Consider the following 26,912-nt stretch of genomic DNA (forward strand, 5'->3'; position numbering starts at 1 on the left):
ATCTTTTAGTTTGCAACTGAATATATACTAATTCTGGCTGTGAACTTCCTAAGCAAAAATGCTAGAAAGCCAATTGAATTAACAAATGCTCTCGTATTTTGATAGCATTATTACACTAAATGTGGAAGTCCTTCAGGAAGAATCAGCTACAGAAACTGTCTTGCTAAGAGACACCTGTCACAATCAATTCCATTCACTTAGCACTCACTTCTAATACTGAAGGGTTTTTTTTTATACATTGGTATCTTCCCTCCCCTGAGAAAGAGAGAGTGAGAAAGATCCTTGGTTTAGGCTCTTATTTTTAAATGGGTGTAATAATAAATCCTACAAATTAATATAAGGTGTGTGTGTGTGTGTGTGTGTGTGTGTGTGTATATACATATATATATATATATATGTATATACACACTGTGGATTTTCAAAATATACACTCTCCTAGCAAACAAAGACTTCCAAAGCAGAGCTTAGCTTTCACAGGAGATAGGAATATCTCTGTCATACCACCAATGACCTGAGACATGTAACCTCCTTGGGGAAGTATTATTGTTTTCATTATGGTTGCTGAGGAGCAGCAAGTTCAGTTGCTGAATTATTTCCATATCATAGGCAATGAAATAAAGAAAGCTAACATTGTATAAAATACTGTAAACAGGATGACAGAGTTCAAATGAAAAAAACTTCACAATTAGTTTCGTCCTGAATGGAAATAGGTTTGCTCGTGGAAACAGAGGTCACACTTTTCAGTCTCAATTCCTATCATGCGTCTGCTTTTTTCCCAAACCTATAAGAAGGCTGGTTAATCATCTTATCTATTCATCAAGCATATTAATCTCTGTTATTAACCTACAAGACCTTTTCAGATGAGGTCCAAAAGCAAGTTTTTAGACCTCGCTAGTACTACTAGTGATGTGGCAATGTTTCTTCATTTCTAGCTTCTACTCATAATCATTTGGCTTATTTGCATCTAAATTGGAAAAAGAAGACTTTGGGTTTTACTGGATTTTTGGCCCGTAGTTACTGATGATTACCTTCATGAAATATGGCATGGTGCTGGTTTAATCAGAGTTGAAGCTATGGGTGGTGATGGTGGTGTTTACAACATGAAGATTACAACATAAGGAAATCAAGCATATTTCAAATCTGCCATATCTTTTAGGTATATTTTCTTGTTCATTTGCCTCTTCTAATAGTTTGGAACAAATCATGAAAAACATGTGCCGTGTTTTAGAGATTGTGATCCTAAAAGCTAATTAAATCATCAAAGAAATGTTTTAATCTCTGCAAGCAATGTCTTGTGCCTGATCCATCAGTAGAAAAATACTTACCGGCCTGATGCTCCACTGCAGCTGTTGTCAATGTATGCTTAGGAGGACTCTGATTCTAAAAGAGAGCAACAATTAACAATTCACAGCTTTGTTTTCTACAGGACTTCTGGGAGTCTTTGATGCTGTACTGTGCATCATATATCCCCAAAAAGAAGATAAGTCCCAAACTCATTTGGTAATAAATCCCTTTTTGTTCATAGAGAAGCACTGTTTTCAGAATAAATTTTTCAGTAACTTCTTAGCTGAATACAAAATAGTGGAATGGAAAAGGAGTGAAAATGACTTGGGTTCTTACTCTGGCTCTGCCACAAACAGAGCACATTGCATGTAAATTGACAGCTCTAGTCTTTAGCTTCCTTTAGGAGTGGAAATGAATTATCTCTTGAATCCTTTGAAAACTTATGTCTTAATCTGTTCAGGCCACTGTAACAAGCTACCACAGACTGGGTGACTTACAAACAACAGAAGTGTATTTCTCATAGCTCTGGAGCCTGGGAAGTCCTGGATCAAAGCACCAGCAAATTCAGTGTCTGATGAGAACCTGCTTCCTTGTTCACAGGCTGCTGTCTTCTCCCTGAGTCCCATGTGGTGAAAGGGGCAAGGGAGCTCTCTAGAGTTTCTTTTATAAAGGCAATAATCCCATTCATGAGAGCTCCACCCTTATGACCTAATCACCTACCAAAGGCTTCACATCCAAATACCATCACATTGGGGGTTAGGATTTCAACAATGAATTTGGGTAAAGGACCACAAACATTCAGTCTATAGCAATGTGAAAATATTACAATTCTCCACCCATGGTGAAGAAAGCTATTTAATATCTACATTTCCATTCTGCAAGTTTGATTATGTTCTGCTTGTTTTAGTAAGGATTATCAAACGCAGTGGGATATTTAAATGATTAAGTAACCCGGAAAAGTTACTATTTTGAAAATATCGTAGTCGTGAGCAAATAATCCAAGTTGGACAGGTTAAATATCAAAATTGGACCTTGAAGGCTGACACTTTGATCTTCCAACCAAATAAAGAGCTAGAGTAGATTCTGACCCATCAGAAGTGACTGGCAGGGGTGTTGAGGGGCTCTGATCTTTTTCTGATTGCATTAGTTCAAATATCTGTGCTCTCTTCTTCAGTGTCTGGGGCAAAATGACATCATCTGTGTCCTTTGTTATCCCATTATCATCTGTCATTCTCTTTTCTTTTCTCTCCAAAAAGTGTAGAAAAGAACTTGTGTAATTGGGATTTAGTGGGTTCTTCATACCTCTTGTTTGCCACGGCTCTGGGGACATTGCCATAGGGGAAGGGACTCTTGATAATCTATTCTGTTTAATAGAGGAGAGGCACCTCATTTTATTCCTAGTCATCTTATTTTAGAGTAACAGACGGGTATCTTTTGATTCAAATTTGTCTTGTGTCCAAAAAGGATACATATGATCAATGCAACAACTAATCAAAATTATGCAAAATTTGATTGTGAGTAATCCTTTTATTACACCTAATTTTTATGTATTCATGATTGCCTAAAATGTAAACAACCATTTCTCAAGCTTTTGTAAATTACTTATCCTTTCCTTAATTACAGAAACAGCTGTAGAAAAGAACAGGGTGTTTTGTTCTCACTATAGAATTGTTGACTAGGGCTTTCTTGACACATGAGATGTAAGAGGTTAAGGTTGCCTTTGTTTTCTTCTTTTAAATGAAGTCCAAGTGCATCTCAATTAGGTTATGTACTGGTTTCAGACAAAAAGTAATAGGGATTTTAATAAGCTGCATTATAACTTAAAGTGAAGTTGGTAGTTTTTACCTTCCTTCATCTTTGTGGTTCATGCTAAAATGGAATTATTGGGAGATGTCTCTTAAAGGATTATAGTTGAAGGTTTTCTGGAAACGAAAATGTGAAAAATTGAAGAACTCATTAGTATAGCTGACATGAATTTGAGATTTCTTAAAGCCAATCAAGCAGAATCTTTTAGTATCCCTCAATCTAAAAATACCACTTGATTAAATTCACTTTCCAATATCCCTTTTAATTCTTTAGTATGTTTTCAATGTGCCCTTATTTCTCTCAGAAAAAAAAATGAAAATCAATAGCTGGAATCTAAAAATAAAATCCATACTTAATACACAAGCTAAATATACCCCAAGTTTTCTCACTGCTACATTAATTCAATGAAATCTAATTTAGGCTAGTACCACTGTTCTGAATAAAGATGAATATGTATTACCAGATCACATTGTGTTTCAGCTTCTTTCTTTGAGACTTATCAGAAGAAACACTAATTGCTTAAGTCCTTACATAAGATCCTGTGTTCTTTAAAGTTTCCTTGAAGACAGATTAAGGGAAAGGTAGCAACGAAGTTTGCATTTATTTTTAACTTCATCCTATTCTATTGCTATATTCCCAAAGTAGTCACCCTGACTTCATATCATCCTTTAAGTTGAGAGTTTACTTTCCACAACTCAGGTACTATTACATTGCTCAGCACCTCACTCCCACTTCATGTTCCAATTCCTATGGTAGCCCTTGTTACATATAGAAGTATTTCCCAAACTGGTGAACTCTGGTTCTACAGAATGTTAATAAAGGTATCTCCAAAGTGTTCAGTGTTCAAGTAAGTTTAGGAAATGCTGGATTAAAGTCAAACAAGTCACTTTACTGCAGGATTTTTTCTGTACTCTGAAGCAAATGTCTAAGAGGTCAGTGTAGTTTTTAACCTTTTGCAACTTAACCATAAAACATTTTTAAAGCATTCCTATTTAGTATGGTTATTCTGTGGAAAACAAAGCAAAATTCCAGGGTGTCAACAATGTCTGCACTATGACTCTTACCCACGTTGCTTGTTTCATGTCTTCTATTTTTATGCAGACACCATTTAGTGACTACACTGCATATTGTTAATGCCTCCTGATCTTTGTGCGTGTGTCCCTTACCCTGGCATTCTATTCATCTCTTTTTTCTTCTCTTGAAATCTTAAGTTTTTCTAGGCCAGGACTGCAAGTTATGTGCTTTGTGGGGGTTTTGTTTTGTTTTGTTTTGTTTTCCTGCAAGAAAAATAATTTACTTTCTCTTTTGTAATCCCATAGCATTTTTTGTACACACCCACTAAAGCTCTTGTCATTGTCTGTTTTGAATCTGGTAATTGTCCACATCTTCCTGCAAGATGAGGAGCACGTCAGGAGCAGGGGCTTGATCTTCATTTATCTTTGCATCTTTCGTTTGTTAGTATTCTGCCAGGTATGTAATAAGCAATCACTCTGATTGAAGAGAATTCAGTTGAATAACCACAGAACCAGAAGTCAAACCATGTCACTCTGTTCAGAAGACTGCAGTGGCTTCCACGTTCATTCAGAATAGGAGGCAAAGGTGTTACAGGAGTCCATAGGCCCTCCCTATCTCAATACCTCCCTTCCTCCATGTCTTAACTTCTCTCTGTCTTATTCATTCCACTCCAGCCAAGCTGGCCTCTGAGGTTCCTCAAATTTGTCCGGAATCCTGCCTGTCAGAGCCTTTTCTTCTATCTGATATGATTTCCCCTAAACACTCACCTGGCTAAATCCCTCACCTCCTTCGAATCTTTGTTCAAATGTCACCTGCTTGCTGAAACTTACCCTCAATCCATTACTTTAGTTGCAGCCTTCTTTCCTACTCTCAAGTCTCCCAATTCTTCTTATTCTGTTTTTTCCCCCGCAGCTTCATTACCTTTTAACATACTTTGTCATTTACTTTTTATTATGTTCATTATTTTCCTGCCTCACCTGGCCAGATATAAGTTCCACAAGGGCAGAGATGTTTGTCTGCTTTGTTCATTGCTGTATCTTGAGACCCTAGAGCAGGATCTGTTCTATATTAGGCACTTCATAAACATATGTTAAGAGAATTGAATGAATGAACATGGTTTTCATCTCATTTTATATAGTTCAGTGAATTTGTGATGTTTGTCACAATGTGTCCATATAGAACTTAGTAAGCTCAGGGTAGTTTCTGTTAATTTTCATTACCGAAAATTGTTCTCTGCACTTCAACTCACTCAAGCTGTAAAGGCAATAAAACATTGCATCAATTAAAATATTTCATTGAACACTAATCAGGAAGAGCAATACTAATAGCATAGCTGAACTGGGTTATCGAATCTTTGTAGCTTCACATATCACATATCTTCAGGGGAGAAAAATAGAGCATTATAAAAATGTGTGTTCCCATTTAGAAATACCATACATGTGCTCTTCAGTGCCATAATAGCATTGATTTCATCATCAGCAAGGTTAAGAACAAAATTTCATAGCATGTCTACCCCATCAGAACATTGAGATAGGTTTTGAGAGCAGAGCCTGAGAAATATGACATGTCATTCTTACCCTCGAGGAGTTTGCAATCTTCACTGAAAGAAAGTGCTTTGGATTCTAGTTGCAGGTTATTTACTTATTAGAGGTTTAACTTTGCATGAATCTCTTCACTTTTCTGAGTTTCCAATATCTCCTGCACATTAAAGTTAATGCTTCATGCCAGCCATGTCTACTTCACAAAGATGTTTTCATAATCAGATGAGTTATTATGAGTAAAAATATTGTTGGTATATTTTTTACTTGTTAAATATAAAGGAATATGTCACTAATTGTCTAGTTGCTGCTACAATTATTACTACTACTACTTCTAATTTTATTGTTGCCATTATTATTGTTGTTAAATTATTACTATTATTATTATTACCATAATCATTATTTCATCTTCATGGCCTAAGAGAATAAAATGATTTACGGTATTAACTATGCATAAACTCTGTGTAAGATATGAAATATTTAACAGTGACACTTATCGAGTGCCTATAAAGTGCCCATCTCTGTGCTAGGTGCCCTGAAATCTGTCAGTAACCCCACAATCAATACTTTCAGAGCCTTTGTGGTCATTCATGGATGTGTGCAGAGCAGCAAAATATTTGAGTAGCCTGACTCTTATTTTCCCAACTGAGGTTGAACAAGGCAACACTCTGCCTTCTTGTTTCAGTTCTATGAGGTGTCTTTTTTGCAGTCTATTTATTGGCACATTTTTTGCATTTTTGTAATTTTCATTGATGATTTTTCTGTTTAAAATAGCCCAAGTACTATGAGGTTTGACAAAATGGAAGTGGAGTGGGGAAGGAACAGTTCCAGCTTTTTCTTCATACTGTTCTTTCAATTGCAATTCTTTTGAAGCACCTGTCGAATTAAAATGGTAAAGCCATTGAAAGCGTTCTGCTATAGTCTGAATATTTGTGTATCCCCAAAACTCATATATTGAAACCTAATCATGAATGTGATGGTATTAGGAGGTTGTGTCTTTGGGAGGTGATTATCATGAGTGAGATTAGTGCCCTCATAAAAGAAACCAAGAGAAACCCTTCACCTTCTTCATCACATGGGGACACAGCTAGAAGGCACCATCTATGAACCACAAAGTGGGCCCTCACCAGACACTGAATCTTCCGGTGCCTTGATCTTGGACATCTTGGCCTCCAGAACTGTGAGATAATAAATTTATTTTTTTATAAGCTGTCCAGCTTATGGTACTTTGTTATTACAGCTCAAATGGACTAAGACAGGTTCAGAGTATGCCACCCCAAACCATACCACTCTGTCATAAAAATTTTTTTAAGCTGAAGGCAATTGAGAAAACACAGGCACAGGATGAGCTGTCTGCCCTGCCCCATCTGCCTGAGAGCAGCACATAAATTCCCCTTGCAAAGGTGCCCCCACTCTCACCTCACACTTCCCATACCAGGAAGGGGATAACAGCCTATCATCAGAGACGATGCAGTATTAAGAGTCTACACAAATAAGCCTGACTAGTTAGCCATTATTCCTCCTGAGTTTACACCATATATTTACTTTCCCATAGTTTGCTGCCATGAGAAGCCCAAAACCTTTTCCTTTGTCTTGATACTTCTCTACAAATTTATTGTTCTTTTTTTAAAATGCTACATAAGCCCAAGTTCTAGCCACCCCTTCAAGTTCTCACTGTTTCTCCCATGTGTGTGCACAAGGCTCATGTTAATAAACTTGTTTGTTTTTCTCTTGTTTTTTAAAGAAATAGCCCAAACAGTAGTATTAAAATGCTGCCTAGTGTTCCTAAGCACAGAAAGGCTGTGCCTTACAGAGAAAATATATGTGTTAGATAAGCTTCATTCAAGCATGCATGATAGTGCTGTTGGCCGTGAGTTCAATGTTAATGAGTCAGCATTATATATTGACTAAGATGCATTCAAACAGAAACACAAATAAAACAAGGTTCTGTATTGTTTGGTTGATGAAAATATTGTGACTAGATACTCGTAGGAACCTAACCTTGTCACTATCAGTATTTGGAGCAACTTTATAGAACATAACTAATAGCAGTAATGAGAATTCGCTATACAGACCCAGTTGTGTGATGCTGTGGTTGAGAGCAAGATCTTGACTTAAATGAAAACAACAAAACTTTAACACCTTTAGGAAAAAAAATTAGGAGAATATCTTTGTGACTTTTGGAGAAAGAAGTTTCTAAAATAAGAAACTAAGAATGTTAGCCATGAAGAAAAATTTGATGCATTCATAGGACATCCATTCTCAAAGAATACCAGAAAGAGGGTGCAAAAACAGTTGTATACTAGAAGATATTTGTATTATTCCATTTCTGTCGCTTATAACAAAATACCTGAAACTGGGCAATTCATAAAGAAACAATATTGATTGCTTACAGTTTTGGAGGCTGGGAAGTCCAAAGTCCAGGAAACACATCTGGTGAAGGCCTTGTTCTTGGTGGTGGGTGGCTCTGCAGCAGCTCAGGGTATCACCTGGTGAATAGCTTGAACAAGGGAGAGAACATCTGCTCACTTGTTCTCCTTTCAAAGCCATCAGAACCACTTCCATTACTCCATGAATCGATCAACCTATTCAGGAAGGTATGGTCCTCACAATCTAATCACCTCTTAAAAGCCCCACCTTCAATTGTCATAATAGGATTTCCCACCTTCTTAACACTGTCGCAGTGGGGATTAAGTTTCTAATACAAGAAACTCTGGAGGACACATTCATCCCATTTAAATATTTGTAAAAGTATGACTGACAAAGAGGGTCTCAAATATATAAAGAACTATAATGAATCAGTAAGAAAAAGACAAAAATCCAGTAGATGACTGAGTCAGTGACATGAACTAGAATTTTCAGAGTGATGAAATGTGAATGGCCTATAAACATATGAAAAAACAGCTTTGTTAATAATCAAAGAGATGCAAATTAGGAATCATGAATTATCGTTTTCATAAACCAGATTGACAAAAATGAAATACTATGTGTTGGTGAGGAATGATAGGAATTCTCATTTAGGCTAACAGGATTGCAAATTGTCCCAACCATTTTAGAAAACACAGTTTGTAAATCTCTTGTGAACCTGTAAATCTAATCTTGTATTTTATACCCTTAGATATACATACTCTAGATCAGAGAAACTCTTGAAAATATGTACAGGAAACATGCCTTTGATAGCAGTTTAGTTTATAATAGCAAATAAGTGGGAAAAAAGGAACTGTCTGTGGACAATGGAAAGGATATATCGATTGTGGTAAATTCCTACCAAGAAGTAAGTATTAAACCACAACAAAAGTGAATATACCACAGCTACCCCTTTTGAGGCTGAATCTCAAAGGAATAATGTTAAACAAAAATAGCAAGTCTCAGAGGAATATATAGTACAATTCCATTTTTATAAAGTACAAATTACTTTCAAGACTAAGCAGTACATTTTTAGGAAAAAATATATAGAGAGAGAGTGTGTGTGTGTTTATATATATATGAGGGTACTTCAAAAAGTTTTTAGAAAAATAAAATTAAAAGATAATACAAGTCCTTCCATGAGCTTTTTGAAGTACCCTCATATATATGTATGTAAAACACATACACACATACACACTCACACACACACACACACATATAAGGAAAAAACAATGATAAAATAATCAGTAGTGGGAGTGAAATCACAGAATACACAGAGAACTTCAAAATTACTGGCAGTGTTCCATCGTTACTCTGAGTGTTAGGATCACAGGTGTACATTTTATTATTCTTTAAACTGTGCATAATCATTATACAATTGTGGTGTGATCGATATGTCTCACAATAAAGAATTTAAAGAAAGAAAAAACATCAGGTTATCTGGAACCAGACAGACTGGATTAGAATTCTGACACAACCATTAACTACCTATGTGAACTTGAACAAATTATTTTGCCCTTTGGGCCTCAATTTCCTCATATATACAAGGGAATATAATAGCACCCACCTATAGTATTGTTTAGAGGATTAATACATGAATTAATACATGAAAAGCACTTAGAATAACTCCTGGTACATAGTATGCACTCAAATTTTAGCTGTAAATTCTATTATTATTACTCCAATCCAGAGGTGGCTGAATTAGCTACCAAACTTCCAACTTGGCAGAAGGGTGTGAGCATTGCTGTCATCATGTGAGTACCAAGATGCCTCATCAGAGATCCATAATATCTTCACTAGCTCACCCAAGTACACATGCATATTTTAGGGACATTTAAAAATGCGTTTATCATTTACTTCACTGTGTAGCATCCTGCTAACTGTGGCTTCATCTAGTCATTAAAGACGTCTGTGGAAATTTGAGTGCCACAATGAGGTTGCAGCTGTAAAGTTTCTTGCTACAGAAGAGCAATGGGAGTTGTACCAGAACTCAGTTGCTGAAAACTTCAGCAGGAAATTTGCAAGGCAAAGACAAACCCAGAAAAAAACAGAATGAAAAATGATCTCAGGATCAACGTTGTGAAGGTGGAAAGATGAAAGGCCAGTGCTCTGAAGTGTAAGATGAGGCCGTAGCTGGATATGAACTTGTCTCATATTTTTTAAAACCAGAGCACCAGTATTCTCAATATTGACAGAGCCTGGGTTTGAGTGACTATCCTGAACTCTCTTAATGCTAAAGCTCTCATAAGAATCCAGTCAAGCCTGCAGTAAGGTGAGGATGTGCCCCAGCACTGTCTGTGTGCACAGACCTGCAGTAAAGACCGTGAGGATAATTGAGCAGGGCTCAGATGGGGATGAAGAGGAACCAGGTCATCAGTGCCATAGTAGAAAAAATTGGCTGGCTTTTAACCCCACAAGTTAAAACCAAACCTCAAGTCTCTTGATCCTCATAGTTCTGGGTCCATCATCTGTGCAAATGGAATTTTGATTGGATGATCCACCCCAAGCAAGAAGTATTATCTCTCACCTCCCATAGCGCTTTCTTTCTACCGCTCTGTAGCACTGATTACTTCCTTTCTACCTCACAATAGAGTTTTTTATGTGCCTGTATGATCTAGACTGTAAACTTCTTGTGGCCAGGGACCATGTTTGTTTCACCTTCATATTCCACAAAGCATCCACCACACATGCACCATAAATAATACTGAAGGACAGAGGGAAAGAAGGGAGAACATGGGAAGGAGGTCAGACTGAAGAAAGGATGCTAAGATCTGCTCAACTCTGAAATTCTCTAGCTTTGTGGGTTTTCTGAGGCAGAGAATGATAATTTCATCCAATGAGGATAGAAACGATCACAATAGTAGTTTGGGAATTGTCTTCCTTTAGGAAATCAGTATATATTTTGTACTTAACGTCTCTTTCATTGTTTCTCACACTTCTTCAGTTGCTTAAAAGATTGTCTCTGTTTTGCTGAGGAGCTGTTTTAAACTTTTAAATGTAAGGTGAAATACTTATTTATTAGTTTCCTCAGGTGTTGCATGAACTAAGATGACTTCAGCATCAGTTATAAATAAGAAAGTACAAAACTAAATCAAGACTGCTTTGTCACTTCGCACCATTCTGTGCCCTTCTTGGCAGTCTCAGTGGGGGACAAGAGCTGAGTTGGCAGGGAAGAGTGATTTATCCTCCCACACATAGAAGGAGGATGGGAAGTAAAAAGGCTTTACGTTTATATTACTTCCTCTTTTAAGTTTTTCATACCAACATTCCCTATCCTGTTTCCCTAACTTATTTTTCTATAGTTCATATTACCATCAGACACTATGTGTGATTTAGTTTGTCATCTATTTTACCCATCTTTAGGCTTTTTGAGAAGAGAAATTTTTGTATCCTTTAGTGTTGTCAACAATGTATCCCCAGTGCCTACAACCCTAGTATCCACCAGGGATTGGTTGCAAGACCCTCCTAGTATACCAAAAATCACAGGTGCTCATCCCATGGATATGAAAAGTCGGCCCTCCCTATAAGCAGGTTCCAGATCCTATGGATACTGTATTTTCCAACTGCAGTGGGTTGGTAGGTTGAATCTGCGTATTTAGAACCCGCAGGTGTGGAGGGCCAGCTGTATTTATTGAAAAAAATCCACATATAGGTGAACATACGTAGCTCAAACCCATGTTGTTCAAGGATCGACTGTAATAGATACTTACAGTAGGCATATTGTAGGTATTGAATGACTCTTTACTGGTTCTCATCTACCATAAGGTGCATTTAAGAGCAAAGCGCATGAGCAGTGGCATTTCTAAAAATTGCAGGTTTACCACACTGCAGCCTTATCTCTTATTCTTCTTTGTGAAAGTGAGAAAAGGGAAACAGCACCCATAGCAAAATCTAAATAGATGATGAACAAACACATAGCTTGCATGTATATTTGATGATGGTTTTATTTTCAAAACTGTAATTAAATGAGATAAAAATATATGGTTGTAGTTGCCGAAGCAACTTAAATTCAACATAAATAACAGCTGCTCCTCATCTGGGAATTTCATTTGTATACAGAAATTTTTTTTCATGCCCTTAAAATTTTTAAACCAGGGTACAGCTAATTCAACATCCAGTATCTCGAGAAATGTTTCATACTCAAAGAAAAGAAGGAAAAGGGAAGAGAAACAGCCTCGCTGAGCCAGTGATTAAATAAACCAGTTACTTCCTACAGCTTTGATTTCCCCAAAACAGCTGTATGACAAAGTATGTCCAGATTCTTAGGAGCAATGAATCTAAGCATGACCAGAATTTTTCTTTATGCATTGCTAATCCCCATTTTATTAGTTTGGAAACCCCCAAACTGAGTACATAGTGAGGAGTCTTCTCTTTGCTTTTAAAGCAAAACTCTGCAGAGCACGGGTGTTAGAAAGTACTGATAACATTTGCCTCTCCTTTTAAAGTAGTGATCAGTGAAATTTCCTCCCAAACTTCTTAAGGAAAAAAATACCTACTTTTAAAAATAGAATTTGAGAAAGTTTAACTACATGAGCATCTATCTAGTTTCATTTATGAGCAGGAAGTGAGAAACTGCCCCTCTTTCCTGAGAGATTGTATCCACCGCCATTAAGTGCTGGGCAAATTTGATAGTGAGTTCATTGCCCAGGTTTGTATCCCTGAGAGATTAACAAAAGAAAAGAAATGGAATGAAAAAGTTTGAGATGAAGAGATTTCTTTCACCTTGAAGCAGGTTTTTCATGACCAATTGTATGGCTGGTAGATTTGTAGTCTCTCGGGTTTGATCATGAACTGTGGGCCATATATCTCCATTTTACTGATACATTTCTAAAGTTTTTTCTATAGATTACTGACTTTATGATGGCCTCTTGATACATGAGTTTTCAGCATTTTCTTCAGAGAATATGCATTCTAGTGCTACTTGAATGTATCCGGTTTGCCCTCTAGGGTTGCTGGTTTATTAAGAAGACTGGTACAATGAATTATAATTTGCTGCTTTTAATTGTCAGTGGGGAGAAGAATAGACTATGAAGTAAAAATTCAAAATAAAGAATTGTTTCTTTCTGTCACAACTGTAATGATCAAAAGTCTATCAGTTATAGAATTCTCACATTAGATGAAGAACAGGTAATTGTATGATATATCACTGACTAGCTAACAGCCTTGATCAGAAATAATAGGCCCATGCAAATTAGATGATGTTTCATGATTTCATCATCTCAGTCATTCCTTGGGGGCAGGGGTGGGCGGGAAGGTATTTCTTTTGCCAAGCAGTGACTTTGTTTCATATGCTGATTATATTCCAATCTTAGTGTATCTCTGACCTTGTATCTCTGAGCTTTCATTTTGAGGGAAGGGGGGAGTAGGTGTCTCAATGTCCTTATTAGAAGACCTTTTCTTGAAGTTAACTTCCAGAGCATCCATGGCTATTGAGTTCATAAAGGCTCTTTGTAGCCAAGATGCTGAAGAACAGTGTGCTATGTGGACAGATACAAAAAAGTTCACTGTGTCCAACAAGTCTTGCTGACCACCACCTCAGCGTGTGAAACTGTAGGAAGAGTAGTGCTCAACAAATACTGATTATCAGATATGTATCAGAGGCTGTTTGGGGCATTGTGCTGCAGCCTGACAAAGACTGGCAAAATTCCTGTCCCCCATTGAGCTTTCATTTGGGGAGAGAGAGGAGACAATAAACCAGGAAGCATAGAAATGGAAAACATAAGTGCAGGTGATGGTGATGATTGCTGTAAAAAGGATGTAATACAGAGGTGATAGAGAGTGACTGAAGCCTGTTAGTGGTCTACTTTAGAGAAACACTCAGGGAAGGCTGCTCTAAGGAAGGGACATTTGAGATGGTTCCTGAGGAATGAGCATGATAAGCCAAAAAGTGGGGAATGAGCATTCCAAGCAAAAGGAACAGCAAGTACAAAGGTATTGAGACAGGGTGAGCCTTAAGCTATTTGAAACCCGGAAAGCAAAACATGATTATTACCATATAAATAGGTAAGGGGGAAAGTAGCCAGGAATAAGGCTGGTGATATAGGCAGGGGCCAGATCCCAAAGGGCTTTTATAAAGCACAGTGAAGAGTCCATATTTTACTCTAAAATTTACTAGACCAAATGCTTTTCTGAAAACTTTGTTTCTCTTTCTATTGTGTAAGTATGAAACCAAAGATAGAGACTGCAGCTGCCTAACCACGAACACTACTGAGTCAGGATATGCAAAAAGAGATGAACTCCCATAGAGAAAAATGCTGATAATAATAGCTTGTATGTCAGGGCACCTGTCTTCTAAGGAGAACAACATTATTAATGATGCTGTATCTCACTAATTACAGTAATCTCATGAGTTACATAGGTGCACATTTTTATGGAACACACAGGGAAACTAAAACATTTTAAATTGAGTTGTTTTTGAGCATCTTAAACAGCACAAAGGTCTAGATAAAATAGGGTATGTCAAAGAAATAAGGAAAAGGAAAGAACTAACATGAGAAATAAAAATAGCTATCAGGGAAGTCATACACGTACAGAGAAAAGGGCAGCAAAGCAACCTTCATGTTCTTGTAAAGTCAAGAAAATAATAGTTGAGAGGTGAAAAAGTGTGAGTTTCAAATGGTCAATCAGGCAATAAACAAGTATGATTTCATTCCTGTTATTTAATCCAAAGTAGAATAGAGGCTAAATGTATGGACTTCTGGATTAGGAAGATCTGAATTCTAATCTAAACTCTTCCACATACTACATCTCTGACCTTGGATGTCAATTTTTTTTTCATAAAATGGAATTAGTAATAGAACCTACCTCATAGAGTTGTTGTGAGGATTAAATGAATAAATACATAGAAAGTGAGAGATTATGTTTCTTATGTAAGCTAGTTGGAACTGGCCACACATTCTTCCAAAGAGTAACTCATATTTATAAAAGTGATTAAATTGCCAAAGTAGACCACAAAAGCCTCCTTCATATGTAATATTGATTAAGCTATTTTAAATTCTTGCCTAGGTTTTGTTCCTGGAAACCAAGAGTGATGTTGTAATGTGGTGCAAGAAGAGAAAGAGGAGAGTAACTTCCTATTTGCTAAATACAGGATTGCTGACTCTAGGCAAATTTGTCTTCAGCAATCTCTACATCCCTTTCTTCATCCTATTTTTTAAGTCATTATTCCTTTTTGAACTTTCTCAGTCTTACCTTGCCTTCCCACTACTTCATAAATTAAATTTCCTTTTGTTTCTTCTTTGGTTACTTAAAACTCATATTCAAAGAATCCATGCTGAACTTACTTAAGTGGAAGCAATTTGATTGAATTAATTCACTCTTCATTCTAAATGATGAATAACAAGGTGATACCTTTGAAGATATTTATGGTTTAAAAATGGTGTTTCTGTAATTCCAAAGTAATATCTAAATTATGGAGTTTTATCTGGTTTGACAAATCAGTAAGAAAAAACTTCAGACAGTTGGAGAGAGAACATAGTAAGGGCTGGAATCAGCACCTGAGAGCTCCAAATGATCTCTCCCTTTTACTGTGAAATACCTTTTCTGAGGATTTTCATAGGGATATTTATGTCAGCATCTTTAGGGACTGTGAAAGAACAAGATCAGAAGCCATTTCCATGAATGAGTCATTTGTAAATTGAATGTACATTAACTTAGGAATATTAATAATGCCTTTTGTCATACAAAGATCTCCAGAAAAGAGATTCACTTTTCTCTTCAATGTCAAACACCTAGCGTAAGATTTTGGTTCCTTAGTTTAAACTGCCAACAAATTGGAGCAATGAATGTCAGGTTTTTAAAACGCAATAGATTTTTTTGTTTTGTTCTGTTTTACTTAGTTGGAGAGCAAAAATGGCTTACACCAGTACTTGGCAGAAAAAAAAACTCAAAAAATTTTTTGCCGAATATTGGATAAACAAATGGAAAGATGAAAAACGTAAGGAATAGCAACATACATGCATATCTATCAATATTTTACAATTTTTAGTATATATGGATATATTAGAATTTCCATTTATATTCATGTTATTTCCATTTAGTATATAGTATGAATTTCTAAAATTTTATGCTTGATGAGTAAATTATGTCATCAGTAAATAATATAATGCTTCATCTTTTGTTTCCATTTAAAAATCACATATTTTTACATCCTTTAAAAAAGGTAAATGAATATCAATTTTACTGTTCTACGAAAATGATATTTTTCAACTTTACATTAAAAAGTAACATAGGCTCTCTCAAACTATAACATTGTAGAAAGAAGTTATGGAGAATGATATAAATTTAGGATATATTTGTCTGTGTCTCTTAATTGTAAGACATATAAAGAATACAGTCCACACACTGCAAAGGATAAGATATCTGGTTCACTTTAGCACCTGTCTTGACTTGAAAATATAATTAAGACTAGCAAAAGAGGATGCATTTTAAGTCTCATCAGCATTTTTTGCCACAGTAGGATTCACTTGGCCACTCTAATATTCCTTTATCTGGCCGAAGTTTAGACTCCGTAGCTTTCTCCCAACTGTCACTTTTTGTAGACTTTCCTTGGAAGCTCAAAAATGATAATGATAGTGTTAACACTTAGACTTCTCACTTTGGACCAGACAGTATGTTAAGTGCTTTACATGTATGATGCTAATCTTCAAAAAGCCCAGTGAGATAGGAATTATTGTCCTGACATTAGAGATGAAGAAATTGAAGGATATTAAGAAACTCACCCACATTATACAGCTTGAGAGTAAGAGTGCTAAGATTGTACTCAGGTCCTTCTGACTCCAAAGCCAGTGTGTTAAACCGCTATGCGGTTCTTCCTCTAGCTATATACTCTCTCACAGGGAAATCCAATCAACCGTGCCAATCTCACTAATGGCTTCTTCCTTCTCCCTGAGTGGAAAGAATGTCCAAAATGTAGCTTTGCAACTTGTAAGGTCTTGTAAATTTAGATTTATTTTCAGTATGAGTCTCTACAATCCAAGAAACCACACAAACGTGCACCCGCACATATACATACTCAGGGAGAGAATGGCAGAAAGTCAAGACGTAATTCTAAATATGCTGTATGAGATAACTGGTTCTTAGAGTTGCTCTTCAAAATGCCTCTTTCTTTTTATAAATGGTTCATCATCATATGGAAATCATATTCATAACATACATCACTTGGCCGTTTTTCCAAGTTGATATTGATTTCCTTATTGATTACTACTTTCAGAATTGGAGGAAGCAATAACAAAGGGAACTGCTGCTGACAATTTCTTGTTCTGAGGCCACCCTGTGAGGATTAATAGAATCTAGGACTACCCATGTCAAGAAAAAGTGAATTGGTATTTTTTTACTTGCGTTAAATAATAAAACATTAAAAATCGATGCATTACATGCATGGTTGCTGTATCGTTTTTCCTTTCTCCTTTTCTCCCCTCTCTCTATGGATTCTTAACAAACCATGATGTGTGTTTTTATCTCATTGACCTTTCCTGGCTATTTTAAAACTAAATTTTCTATAGCCTCCTCTGGATGGTCCTACCATATGAATAGCTTCACCTCTTCCTGTCCATGTGTGTGGTGGCTAGTCCCTTAGTGACAGATAGCCTAAATAAATTACTCTTTCTTACATCGCTGTTAGTTCTCAAAAAATATTTGGGGCCCTCTTGATTTTATTTTCTATAGACTATATCCAGGTATTTATTGTAAGCTACTTTTCTCCAACTCTAAACGTTTAATTGCTTTCCAGACAGGAAATATGTGGACATTTTTTTTGCCTCATTCTCTGATTTACTTGGTGATCTGAATTCCAAATGTTTTCCAATATTATGGCTTTTTATTACTGACCATATATTGCAGCTTTAAGGCCTTTGTACACTTTCATTTCTCCAGGAATTTAGCTGCTAAACCACCTCCTCTATGTTTTCAATGAGCTGACACATTCCAAATACTATCGCATTATATTGTAATCTCATTTTTTAAAAAATGTGGATATTACATTTCATAGGAAAATAAAGGGCAGTTGTTTTCACAGAAAGATATATGAAAACACATCTGCCACAGATTGTGCATTCTTTAGCACATGATTGTTGGAAAAAGTTATGTAAAATGCTGACAAATGAAATCAGCACCAAAATGTAGAGCTATTTTTTTTAAAAGTTAACATATCACATGTCAATAAACCGTATACAAAGCTGGAAAAACAACTGTTTTAAGAAGCCACAGTACATGGATATTAATTCTTTTTCGTACATATATACATTGTATATTCAACCATATCTTTAGTAACCAACTGCACAAGCTCAGAGGGAATACAGCCCAAGTGGAATTGTTCTGCTATCTTCCTAACAGGCAACAATCCTGCTTCTTAATAGAGATATTTCTGATTATTTCTTCTTGTTCAGCTTCATTCTTTACACCTAATGTTTAAAATCCCCACATTCAGTGCTCATCCACAAAGAAAAGCAAAGGAATAGAAGATTTGGAACCAGTGTATCAACCCATCACATTGTACAATGAAATGTGGATTTCCTTGCATATCCGTTGAATGTAAATTTCATTCAGATGAACTTTTTTTGTCTCTAGAATGTCAAGTAACTGGTTTGAATGCTCTTTTTCACTGGTTTCTCTAAATCAGTGGAAAAGGCATAGATTCTGGTGCTTCAGAGCAGTGGCTTTGAAGAGAAACACATGAGTTTGAATTCTTGCTCCAGACACTTTGTAGGTGTGTGGAGAAGGGGCCAAACCTCTCTGAGCTTCAGTTACATCACATGTAAATTGAGAATTTAAACTATAATGGAATTTAATGAGATTGTATGAATATAAGAAAAATACTTGGCACATGGTATGACCTCAATACATTTTGCAAGTAGCAGCTATTGTTACTATTAGCATAATAGTCATGGTGATAGACCATTATCCATAATGTGTTCTAACATAATGCCAGCTGCTACTGATTATTACCAAGTACCAAGGCTTTGGTGATAAAACGACTCTAAATAAAGTAATATATGTGAAAATATTGCTGGTGAAGGCTTGGCCATGAGTGTACAAGCTTCAGTAAATACCCATTCACACATAGTTTTTTAATTTGGAAAATTATCGTGTTGCTAGCAATTAGAATCTGGATAAATAGTTATATCCAAAAAGACCAGTTTAAGATAGATAATCTTTTCCTAAACATGTGCGTAAATATCATGTCCTTTGATTAGCATCTACAGCTTACTCTAGAGTGTGTTTTCTACTTGGAATCCTTTTTTAAATGGATGGTTGGCGTATGATTTGCCACTGGATTCCTCAGGGGACAAAACAAACATATATTGAACACCAGCCTTGTACCATGAAAGGCTTTGTGTTTGGCCTTGTGCTTTTCAAATATTATCTCATTTAATCTTGGCACATGATTGTCATTTTATCAACACCGCACTCTACCGAGTGAGCCACGGGCCGGCCCAACAATGATTGTCATTTTAAAACAAAGCACGTTTATCATCATTTTATTTATGATAAAATTAAGACTTGCCCAATGTCAATACAGCTAGTAAGTGGCAGACATGGTTTTCAAATTCAGACCTGCCCAAAGATAGTGAAGTCTTTCCATTCACTGTCTACCATCTGGAGTCTACTTTGATTAACTAAGAAATGTTTCTAAATATTTTCTCAAATACCAGATTAGTGGGATATCCTCTGAATGCCCAAATTTTGTACAACTGAATGAATTCATAAACTAAAAAAAGGAAGAAATGGTTATTCAGTTTTTTAAGTTCAAGAAGGACAATTAAAAATCAATGCTTATATTTCTTATTTTCTCTCTCATTTATTAAAACTGTTCCTCTAGTTACAAACCATGATTGGTTTTGCCTACGTGAGACCTGATCTCTATGATCTTATCAGATCTAAATTTTTTATGCAATTCTGAAAATTGGATAGGATATGCATATAAAAACATAGATGACTTATCCTAAGAATCTGTATGTTGAAGTGCAAGACTGATTCAGTGTCACTTTTAGGGATAATGGTTTAAAACATTAATTCCATAATAAGATTTTTTTTTTTTATTTTGTCGATATACATTGTGGTTGATTATTGTTGCCCCTTACCAAAACCTCCTTCCCTCCTCCCTCTCCTCCTTTTCGCTCCTCCCCCCCAACAAGGTCCTTTCTGTTTGCTTGTCGTATCAACTTCAAGTAACTGTAGTTGTTATATCTTCTTCCCCCGCCCCCCGGTTTTCTTTGTGTGTGTGTGTGTGTGTGTGTGTGTGTGTGTGTGTGTGTGTGTGAATTTACATATTAATTTTTAGCTCCCACCAATAAGTGAGAACATGTGGTATTTCTCTTTCTGTGCCTGGAATCTCCGTTTTCCTCCCCTTCTGGAATACCCATGACTCGGATATTTGAGCGCTTAAGGTTGTCTGATATCTCTCTCAGATTTTCTTCAATGTCTTTGATTCTTTTTTCTTTTTTTTTTGTCTGCTTGTGTTATTTCAAACAGCCCATCTTCAAGTTCAGAGGTTCTCTCTTCAACTTCGAAAAGCCTGCTGGTTAAACTCTCCGTTGTATTTTTCATTTCGCTGAATAACTTCTTCAGTTCAGCAAGTTCTGCTACATTTTTTTTCAGGACATTGATTTCCTTGTACATTTCCTCTTTCAGATCCTGTATACTTTTCCTCGTTTCATCACGGTGTCTAGCTGAGTTTTCTTGTATCTCATTCAGTTTCCTTAGAATTATCACTCGAAATTCCTTGTCAGTTATTTCACGGGCTTCTTGTTCTATAGGATCTAGAGTTTGAGATTTATTAACTTTTGGTGGTGTACTTTCTTGATTTTTCGTATTTCTGGTATCTTTTTTTTGATGGTTATTCATTGTGGCAGGGGGTTTCACAGTCCACCAGTTTGAGACTATTGACTAACTAAGATGTTGCTGTGGTTGCCAATTTGGTATGGCTACCTCCGTGACTGCTCAGTTGGCCTCTAGTGCCTTGTTTGTGTGGTTGCCTCGGGTCTTGGGCCTCTCTGGGGAGCCACCTCTCTGGTCAGCTTGGACTCTGCTGGGCTGCTGGATCACGGGGCGGTACCACAGGGTGTGTGGTCTCTGCTGAGCTTCCACTTCCCGTGCAGGACTTCTCCCTGTTCCATGTGCTCTGGCCCGGGCTGCTGGATCACGCAGTGGCGGCCCCACAGGGTGTGTCGTTTCTGTCAAGTCTCCGCCTCCCTAGCCGGATGTCTCCCCACTCTGTGCACACTGGGCTGGGCTGGGATGTGTCTTCTGCAACCCTCGTCTATCAGCCGGGCCTTCAAGACCCTGCTCGGCACCGCCTTGCCCAGGAAGTCTACCAGGTTTCTGCTAGGCGCAGACGACCGGTCGCTCTGGGTGCCTTTGTAGCTCTGTGTAGATCTTTCTTGGGACTTACCACCTTCCTCCTGGTATCGCGGTTATTTGTGTACTTGTCTTATCTCCCACACCAGAGCATGAGCTGCTCAGGGGAGGAGCCCACAGCACACGGTTCACCTTTGAATCCCCCCTGCACGGACCAAGTCCGGTGCCTGCCTGCAGTCAGCTCTCCAGCAGGTTCAAGTGGACTCGGGAACACTCCGACCACACTATTCCCAACCAGAAATTCGTTAGGCTTTTTTTCCGAACTGGTGGCCGCAGAGATGGTATCTGCCTCCCAGTAACAGGAAGTTTACCGGAGGCCGGAGTCCAGGGTGTGGTGGAGTGACAGTCGGCCCAGCCCGTACTTCCTTGCCCTCCCGACGCTGGCCGGGACGCCCCACGCCACCAGCCCTGCCAGAGAACCGGAAGGAGTGGGAGGGGAGGCCCGCCCGCAGGCCCCGGGAAGCCCCGTGCCGTGGCAAGCAAGTGGGAAGGCTCAGTGAGGAGCTGAGCCAGGCGAGGAGGACAGGCCTGGCCGAGCCGGCCGGAGCTGCCACCACCTGAGAAAATGGAGGCAGCCCCAGGGCCGGTGAGTGGCCCGGTGGGGCAGGCGGAAGCCGGGTGCGCGTCCGCCCCCGAGCAGGGCCCGGCCGGGAGTCACTCACGGGGCTGGGCCAGGCCAGGGGCTCCCTCTCTGCCTCCACGTCGTCGTCATCGCCGTCCCCGTCCTTGGCCGCCGCCACCTCGGGCTGCTCACTTGGTCCCGCGGCGAGGGTGCTCCCAGGAATCTTCTTTTATGCCAGCTTGAAACCTCGAATCCTGAATAGGGCAGCTGGCCGCTGCAGCTAAGAAACAGTTCTTTTCCTGCTGCACACTTCAAAGCTGTTGTCTGTAAACGAGGCAGCCTCTCCTGCTGGGGGCAAAGTGGCGGTCAGCCCCCACGACCGGCCCCCAGCAGCTGTCCTCCCTTAAGAGACGGCAAGAGGAAGGTCCACAAGTTTCCCGGCTGCCTAAGGCCCAGTGGCCGCCTTTTCCACCTCAGCTACTCAGCGCCAACCGCCGCAGCCACCGCCATCTTAGGATCCGCCCAAACCCCAGTTCTTTTTAAAAGGGGAGAGAGCAGATGATGCTGGTCTCCAGGGGGATGTTGCTGTTGAGTAGCCAGTTGTCCTGGGCGTGGGCGGGCTCCTGGGCTCCGCCTGCTGGGGGCTCTCTGGAGAGCATAATAAGATTTTTTTTTTTTTTTTTTTTTGTCTTTTTCGTGATCGGCACTCAGCCAGTGAGTGCACCGGCCATTCCTATATAGGATCCGAACCCGCGGCGGGAGCGTCGCTGCGCTCCCAGCGCCGCACTCTCCCAAGTGCGCCACGGGCTCGGCCCATAATAAGATTTTTTAAATCTCTGGCTTAATTTCTTTTGAAGACAACACAGACCATTTCCATAAAGAGAAGAAAAATATCATGTTTTAACCTCACCTGGTGCCCATTGAGAAAATGAAATTTATTACATCAGAAATGTAATTTAAATGACAGCATTGATTTGTTTTGTGCTGAGTATGTGTGTGTCCTTCATGTGCCCTTTCACACCTGACTCTGGCAGTCTTTGGTTAGCTATGATTAGGTGGTATGTGTCATTCCTGCCCACTAAATTCTTGAGTTCCTGCAGGGCAGAAGCTGTGGTCTCACAGTATTTGCATCCTGAGCTGGCAATCAGATGGTACCTAATCGAATTTTTATAAATACATAAGTGATGAAAGCAATAATGTACAAACATAAAATTTTACTAATTCCAGCAGAAGTTGGTAATTAAGAGATGTATATGTATAATTTTTTTTTTTTAAATATCCTATGCTCTCCCTGAAACCAAGCCTGTGTTGAAACATTCCTATTTGTCACTATAGCCTTCCTGTTTGTTGTTAGGATCAAATGAGATAATCATCTTAAAATACTTACCGAAATGGCCAGTGTGGAGGAAGTAGTCAATAAATGTTACTGTACTCTAGTGTGCATAGCCAGATGGCTTGCAACCCTGCATGACACACTTGAGTTTGAATAGTCCTCAAATCCAATAAAAGGTTATTAAATCAAATGTTGTAGACAACAAAAAATGAAATGGCACTTAAAACACTCCTTGTTGAGAGGATTGACATTTGGGAGGGTGGGAGAAAAAACACTTTTGAACAATAATATGTCTATCACTTGATTAGATGTATTTCTTATATTAACTCATTTTTATTTGTGTCTGTTTATTTACTGACTCAGACTGTGATCTTTGGGTTTATAAGGGTCTTCTCTATCTAGACTTGACCTCCTTGAAGGAATTGAACTTTCTTCCAAAAAGAACCATGAGCAGTTTTACCTTCTAAATATTTAACAGTACACAAGAACTTTAACACAATTATGTATGTATATATATGTATGTTTATACATTGTATATAGATGTGTGTGGAGAGAGAGAGTCATATTCTAGGTATATATGGAGACAGGTATAATTGCATATAATAGAGTGGCATGTGAAATTAACAGAATTGAGTATCAGAAAACATGAGTTTGCATCCTGTTAATAAATTTAATTATAGAGAAGTCTTGGGCAAGTCACTTAACATCTTCAAACCTCAGTTTCTTCACCTAAACTTGTAGTGTTCAATAGGATTTTCTGGAATGATAGAAATGGTCTGTGCTGTCAAATGTGGTAACTGCTAACGACATGTGGCTCTTGGGCTCTTGAAATATGACTAGTATATCCGAGGAACTGAATTATAAATTTAATTTAATTTTAATGATTTTAAATTTAAATAAGCACAGGTTGCAAGTGGCTGTGTGAGTGTATGGCATAGCTATAGAATCAAGGAGGACAGGGCAATAGCATGTGATATTGTATGAAAGGAGGCTAAACTGAATTCCCCTGGTATGGGTGCTACCAAGACTGTTTTTCAGCAGGAGAACTATCCTCCTTTGAAATAGTGATGCTTTCCCATGATATTGTAGGACTTTAAAGTTTAACACTTTCTCCTTTATTTCTCCCAACAGATCTTGAAAACTTTAAAACAAGAACAAGAAGCACCGTGTCTGTCCGCTGCGGGCAGGGAATGGTGCTGCTGTGTGGCCCGCCACCCCATTCTGGAGGTACCTGTGCATGCACTGCTGTGTGCATACTCACTGACTGCTATTTTTCTTGCTGAATGTTCTCCCTCTTGGCACCAGCTGAACAGATAGTGTCATTTATAGAGATTCCCATTCTCTCCATGTAGACGAAAACCGTTGTGAGTGTCTCCCATAATTAGGATAGGAAAATAACAGATTGTGCAAATGTTCCACCCACTGCTGTCCACCTGGCACAAGGGGAAAGACACCCAAGTCAATCAAAATCAGAGTCTTGTTGCTTGGTAAAGAATGAAGCTAAAACTGCCAGTACTTCTCACAACTTGATCGGGTTAAAAAAGATGGCCCTGCTTCATTTCATCTTGTTGTTGGTCTGGGAAGGGATCTATGAATGGTTTCTACCCATGACATTTCTGACACCAAGTATGTGGGTTTTTCCCATGCCAACAACCGATTCTCCAACCCTCTGGACACCTATGGGGTATACAGTGATTCCATTCTGACACTAATTACCCAGAGTTAGTGTCAGACCCCGCAGGGTAAAGGCTCAGTCCTACAAGACTGCCCCCATTTCAGATGCCAGTCACAAGTACTTACCTCCTGTACTTCTGGCCAACCAGCTGTAAGCTGGGGGTTCCCACAATCCACTCCTTGAGTTTGGTAATTTGCTAGAATAGCTCACAGAACTCAGAGAAAGCAGTTTGCCTACTTTACCTACTAATACCAGTTTATTAGGAAGGATATTATAAGGGATATATATGAATAACCAGATAAAGATGTATAAAGGACAAGGTCTGGAAAGGTTCTGAGCACAGGAGCTTCTGTCCCTGTATAGATGGAGTGGGCCACCTTCCTGTCACATGGATGCATTCATCAACCAGCAAGGTCTTTGCATCCTGTCATTTAGGGTTTTTATGGCAGTTTCATTACACAGCCATGATTGATTAAATCATTCGCCATTGATGATTGAACTCAATTTCCAGCCCCTTTCTTATCCTTAGAGGTCTGGGAGGTGCTGATGGGGGTGGGATGAAAGGAGGGGAAGTTTGAAAATTCCAGCTCTCTAATTACATGGTTGGTTTTTCTGGCAACCAGCCACCATTTTGAAGCTATCTAGGGGCTCACCAAGAGTCACTTCATTAGTACATATTCAGGTATGGTTGAAAGGGACTTATTACGAATAACAAAAGATGCTACTTTCACCCCTAGCAATATTGTGGAAATTACAAGGGTTTTAGGAGTTCTCTGCCAGGAACCTGGGACAAAGACAAAATAACATATTTCTTATTAATCACAATATCACAAGATCAGACCAAAAATTAAAGTCCCTGACTACAGAACCCAAAATCACTTTGTGGAGAGTAATAATGACTATATCAGCCAGGAATGCACTTGACTGCAAATAACTGAAAACCCAGCTGGCAAAGGCATACATAGACTGGAGTTGGTTATTCTCACATGCAAGATTTTCAAAGGTATGCAGTCTAAAGTTAGCACAGCTTCTTGAGGATGTCTTCCAGGACTCAAGCCCTTTCTCTGGTCCTTCTCTGAAGTCTTCAGCATGTGGTATGGCTGAGTCATGAAATCTGCATTCCAAACAGGAAGAAATAGGAAGGAGCAAGGACAAATGGCAAAAGCTCTCTCTGGTTCCACTTACCTCTATTATGGAAAGTGTGTTTTGCTGAGGACTTTACCTGCATTTCATTGATCACCCAGTGGCTAAGAAGACTGAAAAATCAAATTCTTTATGGAGATTCATGATGCTCTGAAAAATATTATAATTTTATATTGGGCAAATATCTTCAATTGTTAATAAGGGAGAATATGGGGAGATGTTGTGTAGGCAACTTGTGGGGTCTGCCAAAAGGACCAACGATGATGAAGGGCAAATGTCACCACACGTGAAGGGTTCAGTAGTGTGGAGGTTGAATAAGTGGTGATATTTGTTAGGATTCCACTAAGGCTTATGATGACAAGATTGATAAACTCTACTCTTGGAAATTCAGGGTGAAGTTCAGTTTGATATCTTCTATCCTTGTTATTACCTTAGTTTTCTATTTGGCTTTATACATGATTAAAATAGCAAACATTTTAAACTTAGAATTTGAAAAACACCCTTTTATTTTTGTCCTATATTTAAAAATTATAACTTTTCCTTTCTCATCTAATGTCCCACCTAACCTTTTCAGCAGAAAATAACAATTAGCAAAATAGCTAAAAGGCTTGCTTTTAAAGCACCCTGTATATAGGGCAGTGTATAAGAGGAAGGTGCCCCTCTGAGTCTGGATGGACATGGAATTGTTAATGTTTCTGGTTTTTGAAGACTGGCAGAGAACCCAGGTTTGATTTCAGGGGTTTGTGTTTGGGAAATGAGTTTATTTTTTAGGACTTCATTTTCCTTTCACATTAA

At 38.3% G+C, this 26,912-nt stretch overlaps 1 protein-coding gene across 1 annotated transcript in view; it reads left to right on the forward strand.

The window, feature by feature from the left end:
- LOC134390134 (contactin-4) overlaps nucleotides 1-26,912 on the forward strand; it is a 353,707-nt gene that overhangs the window by 100,588 nt on the left and 226,207 nt on the right. The window contains exon 4 of the mRNA XM_063113414.1: nucleotides 24,431-24,526. Within this exon, the coding sequence (XP_062969484.1) occupies nucleotides 24,431-24,526 (96 nt within the window). The remainder of the gene's footprint in view (nucleotides 1-24,430; nucleotides 24,527-26,912) is intronic.

Source organism: Cynocephalus volans, chromosome 11 (genome assembly GCF_027409185.1).
Source record: "Cynocephalus volans isolate mCynVol1 chromosome 11, mCynVol1.pri, whole genome shotgun sequence".
Lineage (NCBI taxonomy): Eukaryota > Metazoa > Chordata > Mammalia > Dermoptera > Cynocephalidae > Cynocephalus > Cynocephalus volans.